Source organism: Mesoplodon bidens, assembly GCF_964165515.1.
Source record: "Mesoplodon bidens genome assembly, chromosome: 3".
Taxonomy (NCBI): Eukaryota; Metazoa; Chordata; class Mammalia; order Artiodactyla; family Ziphiidae; genus Mesoplodon; species Mesoplodon bidens.
In genome coordinates this window covers 175,976,167-175,996,675 of record NC_138178.1, presented here as the reverse complement: position 1 = coordinate 175,996,675, position 20,509 = coordinate 175,976,167, and the positions used below count along the sequence as shown (strand labels likewise).

Sequence of the window (20,509 nt, the reverse complement as noted above, 5' to 3'; positions counted from 1 at the left end):
CTGGCCAGGGAGGGGAACCCTTTATTGCAAGGTTTCGAGGTGAGTGGGGAGCAGGGGCAGAAGCAACAGGATCACCTCGCTGTGGAGGGCCTGGTAGGGACCCCCTCATGGGGAGTCAGTGCCAAAAACGCCGACCCCATTCGTGGCCCGACCAAGCTGCCCACCACCTGGGCCACTTGGGCAGAGTCCTGCCTGACAGCCAGGTGACCCGTGGCCCAGTGCAGCTGGAAAGGAACTGTCAGCTCTTAGGCCAGCCAGGGACATCACACCTGCTCGTTCCCCCACCCCGTTTCAGCTTCGGACCCAGCTCACCTCACCCTGGGGCATCTGAAGATCATCAGCCCCTCTGGGCACCTGTCAGGGCAGCTGGGTCTGCTCTCCCACTGGCTGAACAAGAGGCTGCCCTAGGGTGGGTCTCAGCCTAAAGGCCTCTGCCCTTGTATTGGCCGAGACGGAGAAGGGAACAGGGAGGGCAGAGCTGCCCCCGCCGGCCCCGCTTTAGGGCCACCACCCGGGGATCTCAGGAGATGTCAGGGAGGCTAAGAGGCCCAGGGAGGGCTGGACACACCCCTAACTCCATCTTAAGACTCAGAAGATTCGATTTGAAGTTGGCATTTTTCTATCCTCCGGTCTTTCTTCATGTATGTGGGGTTTTAGTGGTGAAATACATATATATACAAATTATATATAATTTAATACAATATATATGTGTGTGTGTATACATATATATATATATATTTAATTTTAAAAAGTTGCCTCCTGTTTTCTCACAGTTAGTTTCATTCCTACTCAGTGGAAGGCTGGAAGCTTTGCCACGAACTCTCCAGGGTGAGACATTAATGATGGTGATCTAGGGAATTCCCTGGTGGTCCAGTGGTTAGGACTCGGCACTTTCACTGCCGATGGCCCAGGTTCAATCCCTGGTTAGGGAACTAAGATCCCGCAAGACACGCAGCGTGGCCAAAAAAAAAAGAAAGAAATGATGGTGATCTAGACTGCAACTCACATAATTCTCTTTTTCCTAACTTTCCAGTTCATGAGAAATAAAGAAAAATGAAATTCCTAAACATCAAATCCATCTCCAGTTGGAGGCCCCAAACACAACCAATCACCTGGCCAGTAGATGGCACCAAAGGCTAATCTGCCTATGGACGGAGGGTTCCTACCTGGTTCCTTCCAACACTCAGTTACCCCTTCTGCACAAAGATGGTAGATGGCCACCTGCTCTGTGCCCGGTTGTGAGCTGGGTTTGGGGGATAAAGAGATGAGAAAGACAGAGTCTAATTTCAGTTGGTCCCCGTGGGCTAGAGCTGTGGAAGAGGCACCCAGACAGAAGGAGGGCTGGAGGAGGTGACTGTTGAGCTGAGCTGAGCTCCTACAAGTGTTGCCTGCAAGAGAGAAGGGTGTCCTGGAGGAGGAACTGCCCTGAGGTTCCAGGTGTGTCTGGGAAACAGCTGACAGTGGACAGCAGGGTCGGGGACGGTAGATCAGCGCCAGACCTTAAAGTCTGTGATGATCTCTGTCCGGCGAATGAACGAAAGGGTGACGGGCCCTGCCATCACCATCATCCCCACCAGGGTGTGTTGGATCCCCTGCCCTGGGGTCATTCTGCTGCCCGGGAGGCTGGGAGGGGCCTGAGAAGGGAGGAGGGAGGCTGGAACAAAACCAGAAACCACCACCACGCTTTCACGTTCTGTTCTTCCTCCCTCTGTATCTGACTCTCTGCCATATTCTTCTTAACTCCCAGCTCACCTGATCAGGGTTGGCGGCGGGCTCTGGGTGACGGGTGGGGGTGTCTGCAGCCAGCGTTCCGGGCCTCAGAGCTGAGAGCCCCGAGGTCAGGATGTGGGCTGACGTCACAGAGTGAGCGGCTGGAGGAGTGAGGGGCCCAGGAGCAGGATGCTCTGGGCACCTGGGCCTGGGGTTTGAACACCTAGAAAGGACTCTGGCTCGGTGTCTAGGGAGCCCAGGGACATTTCTGCACCGGGAGGTGGGTAGGTGAAACACGAATGCAGACCAGATAAACCCAGGGAGAGGCAGCTGAAGGCGACCAGGTGACTAGGATGTGGGGAAGAGCTCCCGCAGACCTGGCAGCTGTCAGAATGCGGGGCTGAGGGAGAAGCCAACGATGACTCAGAGGCTGGACGGTGAGTTCAAGGGAAGGTGGCAGTGCTTCCGGGAAGCAGTCTGCGTTCCTGCCCAGGACCACGGGTTCCTTTAGGACCCGAGGACAGGCCAGCACTCGTAAGCGTGTTTATGGTCCATCTCCCCGCCCCCCACTAGAATGTAAGCTCCTGAAGCTGTGGCCCGGGCCAGGATTCTCCAGCTCCGTGTGCCTTGCCCGGGGGCGCAGCACACACCTGTCCTCTGCCTGACTCGGGGCAGGCTCGGGAGGGAGACCAGGAGGGCTGGGCGTGGGACAGGGAGGGAGAGGCCCCCACCCCTCTCCTCGGCCATACCCCACACGCGCACGCCAATGCGTGCAGCCCCTGACCCCAGCCCCCTCTCTCACCCCCTCCCAGCTCCACGGCTGCACGGAGACTGTGGTCTTCAGGAAGTCGTGCTCCTGTCCACACACGTCCACTTCCCTCCCACCTGGCCGGCCCTTCCGCCGTGTTCTTGCTCACGTCCCCAGCGTCCCGTTTACTGGACGCCCATCCTCTTGGATGCCTCACAGATGTTTGCGCCCAGCATGGTGACACCGAGCGGGTCACCTGCCGCCCCATGCTGACTGCAGCCCCCACCCCCCCAACACACACACACAGGACGCCGCGGGGCTCCTTCACGTCACCCAGGCTGTCACGTCGCGCTCCTGGTCTCTCCCACGCTTGCCCCTTCTCCACCCACCAGATCTGCAGGTACGGGCCCTCCTTGGGACTCACTGGTCCAGACCTTCATCTGCACCGTGGTCGGAGTGGACACAGGTCTGACCGGGCCCCGGGGAAGGCCTCTGATCCCTGCCATGGCCCTCGGGCCACATTTCGAGTCCCCTGGCTCAGGGCACTGCACGATGCGCCACCCCCTGCCTCAGGCTGCTCTGTGTCCCCCTCCCCCATCACACGGAAGGGCTCTTCCCACGGCCACTTGCTTTTCCGCCTTGCCCTCTCCCTCTTCCCCACGGACTCCTAGTAATCCTTCTAGATTTCGCTTTTGCAAGCACTGTTCCTTCTCCTTCTCCTGGGTGCCCCGCTAGCCCAGCGGCTAACGCCCGCCCTCCTCAGCTCTCAGGGAAGCCTCCGGTGGGGCCCACACCCTGCCAGCACGCGGCATCTTATAAATCCATGGGTCAGCGACCCGATTTCCGCCCAGTGTGTCCCAGGGCTTGGACACGGGCTTTCAGTAGATGGGCTTAAATGAATGGTGCTCCTTAAACAAGACACCATTTCCTCTATCGAAACTGGCAAACAAGTTTTTTCCGGCCACACTCAGTGCTGACAACGGTGGGACGGCAGGGGGAGGGAGTGTTCGCCATCCCCTCTTCTGGTGACAGCATGTCAGGAAGCAACCTGCCCTCTCCCAGACTTCCAGGAGAGGCTGCCCCACGTGGGCTTTGAAGGATGGGTTAAAATTTGCCAGAAGAAATAAAATGTTGGTACCAAAGTATCCCCAATTTTATAGTCAACAGGAAAACCGGTTTGCTCTGTGGAAATCTACCTTAGAGCTGACTCTAAAACACATATGGCCAGAAACAGACGGCTGGCCCCCTTCCCGTGCTCGCAGCATTCATCACCGCCTTTGGGGCTCTACTCGCAGCCCTCCCTTCCCTCTCAGGCTTGAGCCCAAACCCAGCAGATGGTCACGAGCGCAGGACAGCATCCTGGTGCTTCTGTGGCTGCCAGTACAGTCACCCTGTCTCCCTGCTCTCCATCAAGGGAACAACAGTGCCCCCATCCTCTGAGCACTCACTGCGTGCCAGGCACTAAGGTTTCCTGCGGATTAGCTCGGGGCATCCTCCCACATCCCTGTTGTAGAGATGAGACGACCTAAGCACAGAGAGGTTGCATAGCGTGCTCAAAGTCACACAGCCAACTGCAGACTGTGCTATAACAGACATCCTGCTCCAAGTCAACTGTACCTATTTCCAAAGTATGGATTTTCCAATATAGTTACAATTTGATTGTAAACACTTCTCCAAGGTCATTGCTACACATCAATTTTTTTAAAAACAGCTTTATGAGATATAATTGACATGGAATAAAATGCACATGTTTAAAGTACAATTTGATATGCTTTGAGATAGGGAAACACCTGTGAAATCACTCCTGCAATCGAGATAGTGATCAGATTCATCACCTAAAGTTTCCTCATACCAAGGGACTTCCCCGGTAGCCCAGTGGCTAAGACTCCGTGCTCCAGATGCAGGGCACCTGGGTTCAATCCTGGTCAGGGAACTAGATCCCACATGCTGCAACTAAAAGTTTCCTCGTGCCGAATCCCTCCTTCCTGCTCCTGTCGGCCCCACTCAGCCAGGCAACCACTGATCCGCTGTCACTACAGTTTGCATTTCCTAAAATTTTATGTAAACGACTGGCATCTTTCCCTCAGCATAATTATTTTGCGTAGAGAACATTTACCAAGATAGACCATAATCTGGGCCATAAACCAATAAATTAAATAAAAGGATTCAAATCATGCAAGCTATGTTCTCTAACCACAGTGGAATTAAATACTAGAAATCAATAACAAGGGCTTCCCTGGTGGCACAATGGTTAGGAATCCACCTGCCAATGCAGGGGACACGGGTTCGAGCCCTGGTCTGGGAAGATCCCACTTGCCGTGGAGCAACTAAGCCCGTGCGCCACAACTACTGAGCCTGCACTCTAGAGCCCGTGAGCCACAACTACTGAGCCCATGTACCGCAACTACTGAAGCCCTAGAGCCCATGCTCCACAAGAAGGGAAGCCACTGCAGTGAGCAGCCCTCGCAGCACAACGAAAAGTAGCCCCCACTTGCCGCAATTAGAGAAAGCCTGTGTACAGAAACAAAGACCTAACACAACCAACAAAAAAAAAAATCAGTAACAAAAAAGACATCTGGAAAACCTCCAAATATTTGGAAACTAACATATTTATAAATTACCCATGGGTCAAAGAAGAAATCAAAAGGAAAATCAGAAAATTATTTATTTACTTTAATAAACATGTATACAGCAGTTACTGTGTGCCAGGCCCTGTCTTGGGCCATTTCCAAAAACAGAATGTGCTAATTTAGCCCTCATAACAACCCTATGAGGAAGACACTTTCATACCCATTTTTTGGACGCTGAACCCAAGGCACAGAGGGAGTAGTGACTTGCCTGGGTCACACAGATAGGCAGTGGCAGAGCTGGGATTTGAATCTGGGACACCTGCATCCAGGGTCCGTGCCTTGTGTCCCACTTTATCAATGGAGGGACACTGAAAGGTTTCAAATGGTAGAGAAAAATGGTCAGATTCCTGACAGCAAGATCACCTTGGGATGAGTTCAAATATTTAGGAGCTAAATCTGCAGGACTTGGAAATGTATTAGAATAGTGTTGAGAAAGCAGGAGACGGCTGGGTGCAAAAGGAAGAAGTGAGAGTGGAGGGCAGGGTTGGAGGGCTCAGCAGTGCCCATGCCAGGAGGGAAGGGGCCCCACATCCTGAGGACCTATTTCCATCAGGGGATGGGCGGGGCCTGGTAGAAAGGAAGGTGGGGGTGTACAGGGGTCCCTAAGGAAATTCTTGCGGAAGGTCCACTAGAACACTGAGAGGGAATGGTGTTTCAGGTGGAAGGAAGGGTGTATGCACGGCGCTGTGGGGGCAGCTTGTGGAGTGAGGTTTAAAAGGAGAGCGACGGGGAGCACAGTGGGAACCGAGCACCGGTGGGCGGCAGGGGCACCCGCGAGGCCTGGCAGGCCTGGGTAAGGAGCTGTCTTTCTCTCTGGAGTGACGGGGTGTCAGCCAGTGTCTGGGGAGTGTGTGCAGGAGGGCTGACGGGGCCAGATCTGGGCTCTCATAGCTCGCCCCAGCTACAGAGTGGAGACACCCCAGAGCAGAGGCAGGAAGCAGTCTGGCGGCTACGGAGGGCTTCCAGGTGAGCGGCTTCCAAGCACTGGGGGAGGGGTGGGGGACGAGGCTGGAGGCAAGTGGACGGACTCAAGAGGTATCTAGGAGATAGAAGTGGCAGGGACCACGCCAGGTCCCCTGCGAGGATGCCTGGTGTTCTAGAAGGTGGTGGGATAGTCATCTGGCTAGTGAGCCCTGGAAGAAAGCCAGGTAGGTGGGGGAAGTGAGGTCAGCACCCGGGTCTGGAGCTGGAAGAGGGCCAGCGAAAGGCCCGGGGGAGAGGATGAGGCTGAAGAGCGGGCAGAGAAGGAGCAGTGGGGGAGAGGGAGACCCCAGCGTGCTGCTGGTGTAACCAAGCGGAGGGGTCGGGAGGGCACCGGCGGTTGGTGTGGAACCGGTCCCAGGCGTCTGGAGGGACAAGACCAAAACGATCCTTGTACTCAGCGACTGAGGTCGGCAGGCAGGCAGGGGAGAGCCGGAGCGCAAGAGGATTTGGAAGAAGGGTGTTAAGGCTGGAGCTTGCTGGGAAACCCTGGCTCCCCAAGCGGCCTCTGGAGGGGTGGGGAGAAAGCTCCAGAAACCGAGAATTTCACAGCCGGGGCTTTGAACGGCTCATCTACAAGAAATCTTACACCTCCCGGGCAGTGGCCCGAGTGGAGTGCAAAGAAGCGGACCAGGCCTCCGAGTCAGGAGAACAGGAGGGCGGCTGCCGGGCTACAGGAGGGGAGCCCTTGCGCAGCTGACAGTGGCAGTGGCGACAACGAAACTTAAGCGCTACCACCCCATCTCCCCTCCCCTGCTCCCTCTCCTCTTCCTCCCCCCTGCCCGCCCCCAGCCCAGGCCGCAGGGAAAACCCGGGCCACCGGGAGCTTCCACACACAGCTGGGGCCAGAAACACGTTTTACAACGCACCCCTACGAATGCTAACAACCCCCATCTACCCTCACCACGTGGCTGGTAGTTTCCAGTCTATTTTGCCTGTTTTAACGCTAGTCAGGACGCCCTGCGTCGATTTCACTGCCTCCTGAAGGGTCTCCAGCCCCAGCGGAGAACTCTGTTGCTGGAAAAGCTAGGTTTCTCTGTAGACTAGGAAGTGGAGAGAGTCGTCAGCCAAGTTTGTTTACAACCTAAGGAGCTTCCAGATTGTTCCGGGGGGGGCGGCAATGGTGGGAGGAGCTAGAGACAAAGGAGCCGGGAGGAGGGGGAGGGTTTACCGGGAGAGGCCTGGGCGGGGCAGGGGTGTGCTGCCGGGCGAGCCTCGGTTTCCTCAACGGTGAACACCCCTCCGCCCCCGCTTATTGACCTGGGTGAAGCCCAAAGACGCCACCCCGCCTCCAAACTTCTTCCGTGATCTGGCACTAAACACTTTTGGAATTCCCATTGAAATCGGTTTTTAAAGCAAGTTAATCACCCAAACCATGAATTACATACTTCGTATGGAAACCTCAAACTACACATAAGAATAAGTAAAAGAGATGAGCTTTACAAAATCATGATGACGCGCGTAGCTGGGTCGGCTTGCATGGTCACCACGTCCCGGAATTCCAGACGAGGGCCCGCAACGCGTTGAAGGATACGGTTTTAAAACAAACCCAAAGTAGGTACAAGTCCCCAAGGGACTGAGCAAGAGCTGGGAGAATTCCGTATTTTGTGTCCGTTTCAACATTTCTTCCTGGGCACAGCGGGGCCTAAGGACAGGACCAGTCCCCAAATCCGAGCGGCGGCCTGCCTTGAGGTGGGGTCTATAGCGATGAGTGGGGAACCCCTCGTTCCCCATCCCACCTCAGCTTCAGAAACAGCCGCACGGGAGCCCCACGAGTCCCCTTTGCTCCCCATGCACATACGCGGGTCACTCCTCGCTCACACACCTCTGCACCCCACACCCAGGCCGCAGCCCCGGGCCTCTGCATAACGAGGCTCTGGGAGGCACCTGTTGCCAGAATTCCTGTACCCTGAACCCATAATCGCTGCCCCCGGCAAAAAAGTGCGCCCCGTACCTCCCGACCCGGCCCTAGACGCCCAATCGCTGCCCAGGGCCCCCAAACCCCTAACCGTGGCTCTGAGCCTCTGATCAGTGCGCCGGGCGTATACATGTGACACGGGACCGGACCCCTCACCCCTGCTTCGATTTCCTACATGCGGCCTCAAGGCCCCAAACCTGGCCCCGGGCCCCCAGTCTCGGGCACTAACGGTGGAGGAGCCGAAGCTTCCACAACCTGGGGACACGTTTTAACCACCGAGAGTTTACTTTTCTGCGCTTCACGGAGCCGCGAGCACGGGCACTCAGTCCCCGGTCGCACTCCCCGCGGCCTGGACAGGCGTGGCGGTTCACCAGGGCGGCCTTTGGGCCGACGCGCGCCGAGCAGGGGTCGTGGGGCCGAGGCCGCCGGCGCGCAGAACGCAGCGAGCTCCGGGGCAGGGCTGAGGGTGATGACCCGGAAGGCGCGAGACCTTGCCGAGAGCTCCGCGCCGCGCAGGCGCCCTGCGGGCCGCGCGGGCGCGCGCGGCACGGCCGTTGGGGGCGGGGCGCGAGGGCGTGGGGCCGCGCGGGCCCGGGGTAGGGGCGGGCGGCGTCCAGGGCGCAGGCGCAGGCGCAGGCGCGCGGCCGCGGCGGCGGTTGGGGAGGGTTCTTCCGGAAGGTTCGGGAGGCTTCTGGAAATAGGCGCCGCGCGCTGGGCGGGCTCGCCTCTATATAAGGGAGGCGCGGGGGCGGCGCGCCAGTTGCTTCTGCGTGCTGTTGCTGCGTTGCTGCGGATCGTTTGCGGTCCTTTAGCCGAGGTGAGGGGGCGGCGGGAGGGGCTCCGGGGGGGGCTCCGCGTGGGGGGGGCTCCGAGGGAGGCGGCTCCACGGTGGGGGGCTCCACGGGGACCCGGGGCCGGGCGGGAGACGGCGGCGGGTGCACCCCCCTCCGCCGGGGCCCCTCGGCAGGCGGTGCCGGGGCGGCCGTGGCGTCTCGCAGGCCTCGGGCCTGCTGCGGTTTTTCCTCCCCTCCCCCCTGCGGGAGCGGGCGGGCCTGCGGGCTCCGCGGAAGCGGGGGCGGGAGCCGCGGGGGCCTGCGTTCTGCGCCTTGGGAGGAGTCCCCGGGCCCGGTTCCCGGCCGGGGTGGGGGTGGGGGGCGGCGGCGTCATGGCGGAGTCGCGCGGGAGCGGCGCCCGTGCGGCCGGCGTGGGCTGCGGCGGCTCTGGGGCCTCGGAATGAGGTCATCCCTTTGTCAGCCGGCGCCTCGTGCGCGCACCGGCGTCCGAAGCGGGCGCGGGACGTGGCGGGACCCCGTCCGGCGGCCTCACTGGCTCCGTGTCCTCTCCAGATGCCCGAGGAAACCCAGACCCAAGACCAGCCGATGGAGGAGGAGGAGGTGGAGACGTTCGCCTTCCAGGCGGAAATTGCCCAGTTGATGTCGCTGATCATCAACACATTCTACTCGAATAAAGAGATCTTTTTGAGGGAGCTTATTTCAAATTCGTCCGATGTAAGTCTTTCAATGTAGAATTTGGATTTAGTTTCGGTGTAAAATTTACCATTTAGGGGCCTTGTGCGTAATCTTCTGTGTTTTTTTTAATAGGCTCTGGACAAGATCAGGTATGAGAGCTTGACAGACCCCAGTAAACTAGATTCTGGGAAAGAGCTGCATATTAACCTCATTCCGAATAAGCAAGATCGCACGCTCACTATTGTGGACACCGGGATTGGAATGACCAAGGCCGATTTGATCAACAATCTTGGTACCATTGCCAAGTCTGGGACCAAGGCGTTCATGGAGGCTTTGCAGGCTGGTGCAGATATTTCTATGATTGGCCAGTTTGGCGTCGGGTTTTATTCGGCCTATCTGGTGGCCGAGAAAGTGACCGTGATCACCAAACATAACGACGATGAGCAGTATGCCTGGGAGTCTTCTGCAGGAGGGTCCTTCACAGTGAGGACTGACACAGGTGGGCATCCGAGAGAGCACCTTGCTGGGTCAGTCGTTAGTGGGGGCAGTGGGCCCCTGAAGGTGCTGTGAAGTGTGTGTTTTTAAAAAAAAAAACTTGTGTTTTCCTGAAGTGGGATAGCCTGTTCTTGCGGTTGTTTATCTTGGCCGTTAACTGCTCTGGGAGTCTTTCCGTTTGCAGTAAGGGTAAAGCCGTGCTTCACAGACGTTAAAATGACTGCTAGGAGAGCTAAATTGACAGTATGTTCCTGAACCTTGATTAGGCCATTGAGATTGAAATTGAGCTCGATTTTCCATTTCCTTTTCAGGAGAACCTATGGGTCGTGGAACAAAAGTTATTCTGCATCTTAAAGAAGACCAAACTGAGTACTTAGAGGAACGGAGAATAAAAGAGATTGTGAAGAAGCACTCGCAGTTTATCGGCTATCCCATCACTCTTTTTGTGAGTGTCTGTTTTTCACGTAGGTGACCAAAGCGACTGAATTGAAATCTTTAGTCCTTAGAGCTCTTGATAAAAGAAGAGGAGTTCAGAACGTGCAGTGTTTACTGGGCTGGTGGGTGGAGCTCTGTCTTCCTCTGTCCAGGCACCCAGGGCTGTTGAGATAACATCAGAAGCTGATGAGTAGCTTCCTGGCTACTTACTGTTTTGAGTTGGTTTTGGGTGTAAGTGCCTCAGCGCTGTTCAGCTTATTTTCTTAGTTCTGGGATGGAGAGGTGATTTACTTACGTCTTTTGAAGGTGGAGAAGGAACGTGATAAAGAAGTCAGTGACGACGAGGCAGAAGAAAAGGAAGACAAAGAAGAAGAAAAGGAAAAAGAAGACAAGGAGTCTGAGGACAAACCTGAGATAGAAGATGTTGGCTCTGAGGAAGAGGAGGAAGAAAAGAAGGATGGTGACAAGAAGAAGAAGAAGAAGATCAAGGAGAAGTACATCGACCAGGAAGAACTGAACAAGACGAAGCCTATTTGGACCAGAAACCCGGACGACATTAGTAACGAGGAGTACGGAGAGTTCTACAAGAGCTTGACCAACGACTGGGAGGATCACCTGGCGGTGAAGGTGAGCGCCGGGGGCGTCAAAGCCGGGGCCTCTGCAGGCGCTGTGCCTCAGACCGTTAAATTTGAGGGTGGTCTCTGGCAGCTTTCTCTTGCCCACTGCCCCGTCCTTCTCCCGAAGTCTTGAAGTTAGGTAACTGCAAGTGTTTGGCTCTGGGGGTTAAGAGGTACCTGTTGGTGAAAGTTGATTGCACCGTCTTGATCTTGGCTGTGTTTTATTACAGCATTTTTCAGTTGAAGGACAGCTGGAATTCAGAGCTCTTCTTTTTGTCCCAAGACGTGCTCCCTTTGACCTGTTCGAAAACAGAAAGAAAAAGAACAACATTAAGTTGTATGTTCGCAGAGTTTTCATCATGGACAACTGCGAGGAGCTGATCCCCGAGTATCTAAGTAAGTGCGGTTGGGCGGGAAGAGCGGCCGCCGTCACCGGTCAGAGCAGTTCAGCCGATCAACTCCCGGTTTTTAAAGGGGAAAAAGTCGTTCGTCTGTGGTTTTTCGGGTTTACGTTTTTGTCGATTTTGTCTTTGGAGTGACCTTGGGCGTATTTGGTCTGTTTTTTCAGACTTCATCAGAGGCGTGGTGGACTCGGAGGATCTCCCTTTAAACATTTCCCGTGAGATGCTGCAACAAAGCAAAATTTTGAAAGTTATTAGGAAGAATTTGGTCAAAAAATGCTTAGAACTCTTCACTGAACTGGCAGAAGATAAAGAGAACTACAAGAAGTTTTATGAGCAGTTCTCTAAAAACATTAAGGTTAGTTATAAACACACTTCACCATTAGGACTAGTAATCAAACTGGCTTCTCATTTTATTTTTATTTTTATTATTTTTTTATTTTTATTTTTTTGTGTGTGGTACGCGGGCCTCTCCCTGTTGTGGCCTCTCCCGTTGCGGAGCACAGGCTCCGGACGCGCAGGCTCAGCGGCCAAGGCTCACGGGCCCACCCGCTCCGCGGCATGTGGGATCTTCCCGGACCGGGACACGAACCCATGTCCCCTGCATCGGCAGGCGGACTCTGAACCACTGTGCCACCAGGGATGGCTTGTCATTTTAAATGACTTTTTAATGCAGAGAAAGTCTTCCTAAAGCTCACCTATTTTTCAGCTTGGAATACATGAAGATTCTCAAAATCGAAAGAAACTTTCAGAGCTGTTGAGGTACTACACTTCTGCTTCTGGTGATGAGATGGTTTCCCTCAAGGACTACTGCACAAGAATGAAGGAGAACCAGAAACACATCTATTACATCACAGGTAATGGGCAATAAATGTTAGTCGTATCTTTGTGCTTGTGATTCCATAGGAACAGTTGGGTGTGTTTTCTACCCGTGTGGTGTTAACATATAAATTAGTAGGGGTTAATCTAGGCAATGTAGTGTGAGCCTAGCCCATGTCTGTGTTTAGAACAGACTACATAGGAAGAAACAAAAGGAAATGAAACTGCTTCCTGTTACGGATCTAAAACTTTTTCACATATCAGGTGAGACTAAGGACCAGGTAGCTAACTCTGCCTTTGTGGAACGTCTTCGGAAGCACGGCTTGGAAGTGATCTACATGATCGAGCCTATTGATGAGTATTGTGTGCAGCAGCTGAAGGAGTTTGAGGGGAAGACCTTAGTGTCAGTCACCAAAGAGGGCCTGGAACTTCCAGAGGACGAAGAAGAGAAAAAGAAACAGGAAGAAAAAAAGACAAAGTTTGAAAACCTCTGCAAAATCATGAAGGACATCTTGGAGAAGAAAGTTGAAAAGGTGTGTGAATACAGTCTTCTCACCTACATTTAAAAGGAGTGTCAGGTGTTTTTCAAACTGAAGTTTTCTTAACTTACTAATAGAAAACTTTAGCATTTCCATTTAGTGATGGATATAGATCTCAAGATCCTTAAAGACTTCAAGTGTAAGAGAACTCAAAGGAAGAAAATGTTAGGTATCTGAGTTTGCAAATAGTGTTTCTGATTCGTCAATACTGAAGTTCTTTAAATGTTCATAATAAAGCTGACAACAAGTACTTACAAGTTAGAATATGAAATCTTCTTAGGCCTAGTTATCACTGTGTTTTGATTATAGGTGGTCGTGTCTAACCGATTGGTGACATCCCCGTGCTGCATTGTCACAAGCACGTATGGCTGGACAGCAAATATGGAAAGGATCATGAAGGCTCAGGCGCTGAGAGACAACTCAACGATGGGTTACATGGCAGCGAAGAAGCACCTGGAGATAAACCCTGACCATTCCATCATTGAGACCTTGAGGCAGAAGGCAGAGGCTGACAAGAATGACAAGTCTGTGAAGGATCTGGTCATCCTGCTGTATGAAACGGCTCTCCTGTCTTCTGGCTTCAGTCTGGAGGATCCTCAGACACATGCTAACAGGATCTATAGGATGATCAAACTTGGTCTTGGTAAGCCTTGTGCAAATACCACGTGTCAGTACTATTGGGGGAAAAGCTTAAACACATGACTGTTGAAAAGGGTAACATAACTTTCAGCAATTTGAACAAAGTTGGGCTGTCCCATTCAGTTTGGGAAACCCTAAGCCACGTGAGTTAAAGAGGTGTAATAGGCCTTTTGATTGTACAGGATAAAAAATGAAACAGGGTCATATACCCTGTAATTGCTCAGCCTTGGAAGGTGGGTATGAACTGGCAGTGTTGGGATAGTTAGGTGGTTTTAGGAAATCTAATCCGTGGTGTTTATTTCCAAAAAGGTATTGATGAAGATGACCCCACTGCTGACGATAGCAGTGCTGCTGTAACGGAGGAGATGCCGCCCCTCGAAGGAGACGATGACACGTCCCGCATGGAAGAAGTAGACTGAGCTCTGCCTGAGGAATACGTAGCCGCGTGTTCAACACTCTTGTTTTCAGTTCTTCTGATAATGTTTTCAAGTATTTCTTTATTTTTGTTAACATTTAAAAACCTGTATGGCATGACAACTACTTAAGGGGAAGATAAGATTTCTTTCTACTAAGTGTGATACTGTGATAATTTAGGCACTAAAAGCAGAGCTAGTTTTTTTCTAGTTTCATGTTGGCTTATTTTATAGCGTTTGTTGTAAGGTGTATGTAACCTACGTTAACTTCATGGTCTGAAGTGTTCAGCTATCAAGCGGATTCTTTAGTAGACCAAATCTTCTGTCACTGAAGTGTTCTGAAGTATATACCTTGATGTTTAAAAGAAAATACTTCTTAAAGCAACTTTCATCTTCTGGGATTTACTTTTTAAACCTTCCATCGCCTGTGTTGACTGCATGTGCCAGGCCCCTAGGAATTAGTATGAGTATGTTCAACTGAACCAAAACCAACTTGATGGGAGTTACTGTCCATACATAGGGCTTGTTTTCCACAGAAAAGTGTTGTTGAGAGTAGCAGAATTATAAGCCTATCTAGGCATGTTGTAAAGCTGTTTGAAAAGTGACTCGGAGCAAGTTTTGTGAATGGAGACATAGTGCTCGAGTCACATTCTGCTTTAAAAGTTGTAACAAATACAGATAAATTAAAAAGAACTTACGTGAAAATGTCTTATTTGGGGGGTGGGTATAGGTGACGGGATGGTCCCAGAATGTAAAATGTTAGGTGTGCACACTTGCCTACGAGGAGTCAAGGGAATAGATGATCGGTGTGGACTGCCGGAGTCTTACTGCTGTGATCTTCCAGGGCACACTCAGGTGGCAGGTGGGGGGTGAGCATACATTCTCGTGATGTGTTTTTTTGGGGATTTTTGTTTTGTTTTGTTTTTTTTTTGGCTGTGCAGCATGCAGGATCTTAGGTGGTATCTTAGTTCCCTGACCAGGGATTGAACCCACTCCCCCTGCAGTGGAAGCTTGGAGTCTTAACTACTGGACGACCAGGGAATTCCCAGAGCATATATCCTTAAAAGACACAGATGAGAACAGGTGAATCTGACACTATGTGTTAAATTTCCTAATACCATTCTCCTGTAGGATTTTCATGTCCAAACTGTGCTTTGACGGTATTTGTGAAACGTATCTGATGCTCTAATTATCGTCTCTGAACTACCTCGGCCTTAGGAATGTCTGGAAGTTGTTCACCACGCGTACTTAATGAGTGCCGTTCCACCTTAAACCGCCTCTGCTCCGGGGTCTCCGGTTCCTTATTGCGCGTCAGGCGAGGTGGCTGTAGAGAAGGTGCCGAGGTGCCGCTGGCTGTGAGCAGCAGTTGGAGAGGCGTGAGCTGTGGGGAAGTTGGTGGTAGCAGCTTTGTACAGGATCTGCATCCCGAGCCTAAGACCACGTGAAGGGTGACCGTGATGAATAGGGGGCAGGGAGAGGACCTGAGAGTCCTATGCTGCGGAAGATCTGTCACCTAGTGTTCAGTGGGTACCAAGTGCCCAGTGAAGTAATCGCCTTTAATCCTTAGAATCTTCTGCAGCAGCAGTTCTTACCTCCCACTTGTCTAAGGAGAGAATTGAGGTGTCCACACTGCTGAGGAATTAGGAATTGAAAGGCCAGGGCAGAGGGGAAGTTTTGTTCCGCGTTTCCCGTGTCTAGTAGGAATATAGAGGAATCCACTTAAATCCAAAGGAGCATTTCAGGGAAACAAACTGAGAGCCTCTATAAATAGTCTCCCACTTAAAAAAAGATCTCCCACTGAGCATGTTTTCCGAGTTACTGGAAAGCGTTTATGGCAGATACGTGTACTTTGGAACTGTAGTACCCCCAGAACTCGTGTGCCAGTGACTGGACCATGGAGAGAGTGGATGCCCAGCCCCGGGATGGGGGGCGGTGGTGAGGAGTTGAGCTGAAGGACACACGAACACAGCCTGGAGGTGACGCCCCTCAGGCTGGCGGGGTCTCGAGCCAGCTGCTGCCCAGTCCAGGGTTAGGTCCCACCCTGCCTAGGCGAGTGCTGAAAAGCAGAGACAAGGGTGTGGTGCGAGGTGGAAAAACATTGCTTATTCACAGATTATGTGGCTGCAAGGACAGTCAGAAAGGAATCTACAAAATTGGTACAAGAATAAGTATAGCAAAATCCTAAGATACGAGATCAGATTGAAATTTTGTTAGCAACAAAGAATAGTCATTAATATTTTAAAATGCATAATACCATATAGGAATAAATTTTACAAGAAGTCTTGCAAGACCTGTATGCTGAGAACTGAGAAACGAGACCTAGGTAAACATAGTGGAAGAAGCCAGACAGAAAAAGCTACCTACTGTGATTGCATTTTCGTAAAATTCGAGAAAAGCAAAAGCAAAAAGCAGCAAAAAGCAGCTCAGCGGGTTGCCTGGCGCCAGGAGTCCTAGTGGGACATAACTGCAGAGGGACGAGATTCCGTGCCCCAGAACTTGAGGGGATGGCTGCACAGCTGTAAATGTTTATTACAATTTAAAGTACACAAAATGGGTGAATTTTAATGGTGTGTGGTACATGAGTGTACACGATTAGCAAATGAAAAAAGCAACGCAAAGGTATAGAAAGCAGTCTATTGGGGTTCAAAAGTGACTGAGCCGGCCATGTCCTGCACCTCATTTCTTGTAAATTGGAGCCAAGGTACCTTAAAAGCCTGTTCTGCTTCATTTTAACCTTGGGGAAAAAAAAAAAAGCCTGTTCTGGCGCTTCCTAGGTAGTGGGCTTAGCAGGTGACTGGTCAGGTAGGACCTTTCCTCCTGTTCTGTGAGTCCTGGGAGGTTGCCTTCCTTACCTGGGCTCAGGTCCGCAAGTGCCAGCCCCCTCTAGCTTACTGTGCCCTTGCTCTCTCGGGCCTCAGAACTTTCAGTAGTTCCTACCAAGCACGGATTTGTCATGTTTTGATTGAATGCCACCGAAGGACCAGCCCTGCACACAGATGAGAGGTGCATCACGGGGAAGCTGGCCACGGTGAAGGCCAAGGAGCCCCAGCTGAGGTGAAAGCCCAGAGCTAGGAGGGGTCAGCTGGTGGGGCAGGGCCGGGGAGGGGGGTGCTCCAGGAAGGGCGTGGCAGCTGACACAAAGCTGACCCCACTTCAACAAAGAAGTGGGGGGCTTCCCAGCATAATAGGCCAGGCTTGAGAGCCGGGATGTGTGAGATTTGGCGTCTGAGGAGAGAAAGCTGGAGGCTGAAACTGATTAACCGTGTGTGCCTTGAACGTGAGCCATTAGCCTCGGGCCTGGATTGGAGACTGTCCAGCAACTTAGCCAATGGGAAGGCAGTTGCTATGGTCTGCCATGGGGCTGCTTTTTTAGGATGGGCGACCCCATGCCCACCCCTTGAGAAACGTCCTCAATACCAGGAATACTGAGGGGATTTGGTAGATCAGCTCCACCAACTCTGAAGTTGTTTCATCCTCATGAGGTGCCCCTTATTCCATTTTATGCTACAGGTGGGAATAATCCTACTGATGGTACCAGGGCGCAAGCACGCCAGCTCCCACTGGCTTCTCTATCCCACAGCCCCGAGCTAGGGTCTGACGACCTTGCCTCCAAAGATTGAGGTTTAGGAAGAGCCAATAGGACCAGTCCTGACTTCCAAGAATAGAGATGTTTGTTTTGTTCTCTTATGTATCCCAGATACTTGGTGTTGGGCACATGGCAGGCACTCAAATATTTGTTAACAAATTAGTGTAAGTACTTCACAGTTTACAAACACTTTAACTTACAGTTTCTAATTGTTTTCCTAACTTTTATTTTGGAGATTTCCAAAACACTTGCAAAAAGCAGAGAGGGACAAATAGGTGTTGACAAGGACGTGGAGAAATTGGAACCTTGCTGCTGATGGGAATGGAAAACGGTGCCCTTTTGGAAAACAGCCTGGCACTTCCTGGAAAAGTGAAGCCTAGAATTACCATATGATCTAGCAATTCCACTCTTAGGTATGTACCCAGGAGAAATGGAAAACGTGTCCACAAAAACACGTAACAGTCCTCCCTGGGTATCTGTCCCTCAGGGGCTTGGTTCTGGGACCCCCAAGGATATCAAAATCTGAGGATGCTGAAGTCCCTTATATAAATGACGTGGTCAGCCCTCCGTATCCACAGGATATGTGTACACACGTTTTCATAGCAACATTATTCATAAAAGCCAAAAGGTGGAAACAAACCAAATGACCATCAATGGATGGATGAATGGATAGATAAATGGGGTGTAATGGTGCAATGGACTATTATTTGGAATATTGTTGCCATAGAAAGAATGAACCTTGAAAACCATGCCAAGTGAAAGAAGCCAGTCACAAAAGGCCACAAATTTATTGTATGATCTTACTCATGTGAAATGTCCAGAATAGGCAAGTCCATAGAGACAGAACGTAGTAGCTGCATGGTTGGCCAGGGACTCTGGGGAAGAGCCATGGAGAGTGACCACTTAATGAGTGTAGAGTTTCTTTTTGGGGTGATCATAGTGTTGAAAAATTGATTGTGATGGCTATGCGATACTGTGAATATAGTAAAAGTCACTGAACTCTACACTTTAAAGTGAATGAATTATATAGTATATGAATATCTCAAACTTGTTATTGAAAAAATGTAAAAGAGTTTGGTGGTCCCTCAAAAAATGAACAATTACCATATGATCCAGCAATTCACTACTGGGTATATACTCAGAAAGCAGTGACTCAAAAAGGTATTTGTACACCAGTGTTCATAGCAGTGTCATTCATATTAGCCAAAAGGTAGAAACAATCCAAACACTCATCAGTGAATTAATGGATAAACAAAATGTACATCATATACACAATGAAATATTATTCAGCCTTAAAGAGGAAAGATATTCTGGCACATGCTATGACATGGATAAATCTTGAGGACAGTAAGCTACATGAAGTAAGCCAGACGTGGAAGGACAAATACTGTATTTATGATTCCACTTCTTTTAATTAATTAAAAAAAATTTTTTTTTTGGCTCTGGGGCATGTAGGATCTTAGTTCCCTGACCAGGGGTCAAACCTGTGCCCCCTGCAGTGGAAGCTCGGAGTCTTAACCATTGGACTGCCAGGGAAGTCCCCTGTATGATTCCACTTAATATGAGGTCCCTGGAGCAGTCAAATTCATAGAGACACAGTGGAATAGTGTTTGCCAGGGGCTGGGGGCTGGGGAGTTGGTATTTAATGGGGGCAGAGTTCCAGTTGGAGATGATGAAAAAGTTCTGGAGATGGATGGTAGTGATGGTTGGTTGCACAACAATGTAATTGTATTTGATTCCACTGACCTGTACACTTAAAAAAGGTTAAAATGGTAAATTTTATATTATGTATGTTTATAGACACACACACAAAAGTAGAGGGAACTGTTTTATGAGCCACTACATACCCATCAACCAGCTTCAACAATTATTCTGGGTTCTCAGTTGAGTTTTCAATCTTCTAAGTATCATTACTGATTCCTTTTGATAGATGAGGAAACTGCAGCTTCAAGTGGCCACGGGTAAGAGGTGAGGCCATGAATGGACTGTGTTTCCCACTACTCACTTCCCCAGTGGGTTGTCCACAGACCTCGGCTTTTTTCCACACCTGCTTTTCCATTCAAAGACCCATTCAAAGCGTGTGATTGACGGAGCCTGTCCTACGCTGTGTCCTAGATACCTGGTCTCTCAAGGCCTTCACACACCACATCACAGCTCCTCCACCTGGGACAGTAAAATGTACATAACCTAACGTTTACCATTGTTAAGTGTACGGTTCAATGGCATTAACTATATTCAAAATGTTGTGCAACCATCAACACTATTTCCCAAACTTTTTCATACCCCAAACAGAAACTCTGTACCCATGAAGCAATATCTCACCTGGGATGGTCTTCGTGCCCCTCTGTCCCAGGCTAAATCCTCCCGCTGCCTGGCCTCAGTTTACCTGTGGCTACACTCCCTGCATCCTCTCCCTTTCTTGGTGGCATGTCTCACGATTGTCCTGCAATTAGTCTACGGTCCGTCTTGCTGTCTACCACGAAGGTAAGCTTGTACATAGTTTGCTCACTGCCAGCCCAGTGCACCTGATACGTATTTGTGGATTGAATGAATACCTGGTACACACAACTGATATTTCCCCCCTTCCTGTGGGGATGGCAAATTGTTTAAACAATTTTGTATAATTTGGAAAGATGTCCTTCCTTTTTCTAAGACTTCAAGATCTGCTCAAACCTTTGAAAGTGTGATAAGAGATTACGCTTCTATAGGAAGGAACATCACTTTTCCTCCTAGGAGGAACATTCCAGGAAGCAGGGCTCTTCGTGAGTCATGGTGTATTAATAGCACCATCAAAATCTGAACAAAGATCCTGTGATGTTGTTGCATCTCCGAGGAGCTGAGCAATTATCTGCCAAGTGTATCTCTCTGCTCAGAACATACGTCATCTTTTTTTTTTTTTTTAAATAATGTTTATTTATTTTTGGCTGTGTCAAGTCTTAGTTGTGGTGCGCGGGCTCAGTAGCCCTGCAGCATGTGGGATCTTAGTTCCCTGATCAGGGATCACACCTGCACCCCCTGCATTGGAAGGCGGATTCTTAACCACTGGACCACCAGGAAAGTCCCTAACATACATCATCTTCTCATGAAAGTACTGTTAAGTCCTCAACAC

General features: G+C 51.0%; 1 protein-coding gene across 1 annotated transcript; it reads left to right on the top strand.

The window, feature by feature from the left end:
• The first annotated feature begins 8,660 nt into the window (after positions 1-8,660).
• On the top strand, positions 8,661-14,511 carry HSP90AA1 (heat shock protein 90 alpha family class A member 1). Its single transcript, XM_081228624.1, has 11 exons — positions 8,661-8,804; positions 9,334-9,495; positions 9,589-9,955; positions 10,263-10,396; positions 10,693-11,013; positions 11,234-11,399; positions 11,572-11,762; positions 12,114-12,261; positions 12,488-12,756; positions 13,072-13,405; positions 13,711-14,511. Exons 2-11 carry the CDS (start codon positions 9,334-9,336, stop codon positions 13,818-13,820), a joined length of 2,202 nt encoding a protein of 733 aa, XP_081084750.1. The 5' UTR covers positions 8,661-8,804; the 3' UTR covers positions 13,821-14,511.
• Positions 14,512-20,509: the final 5,998 nt, after the last annotated feature.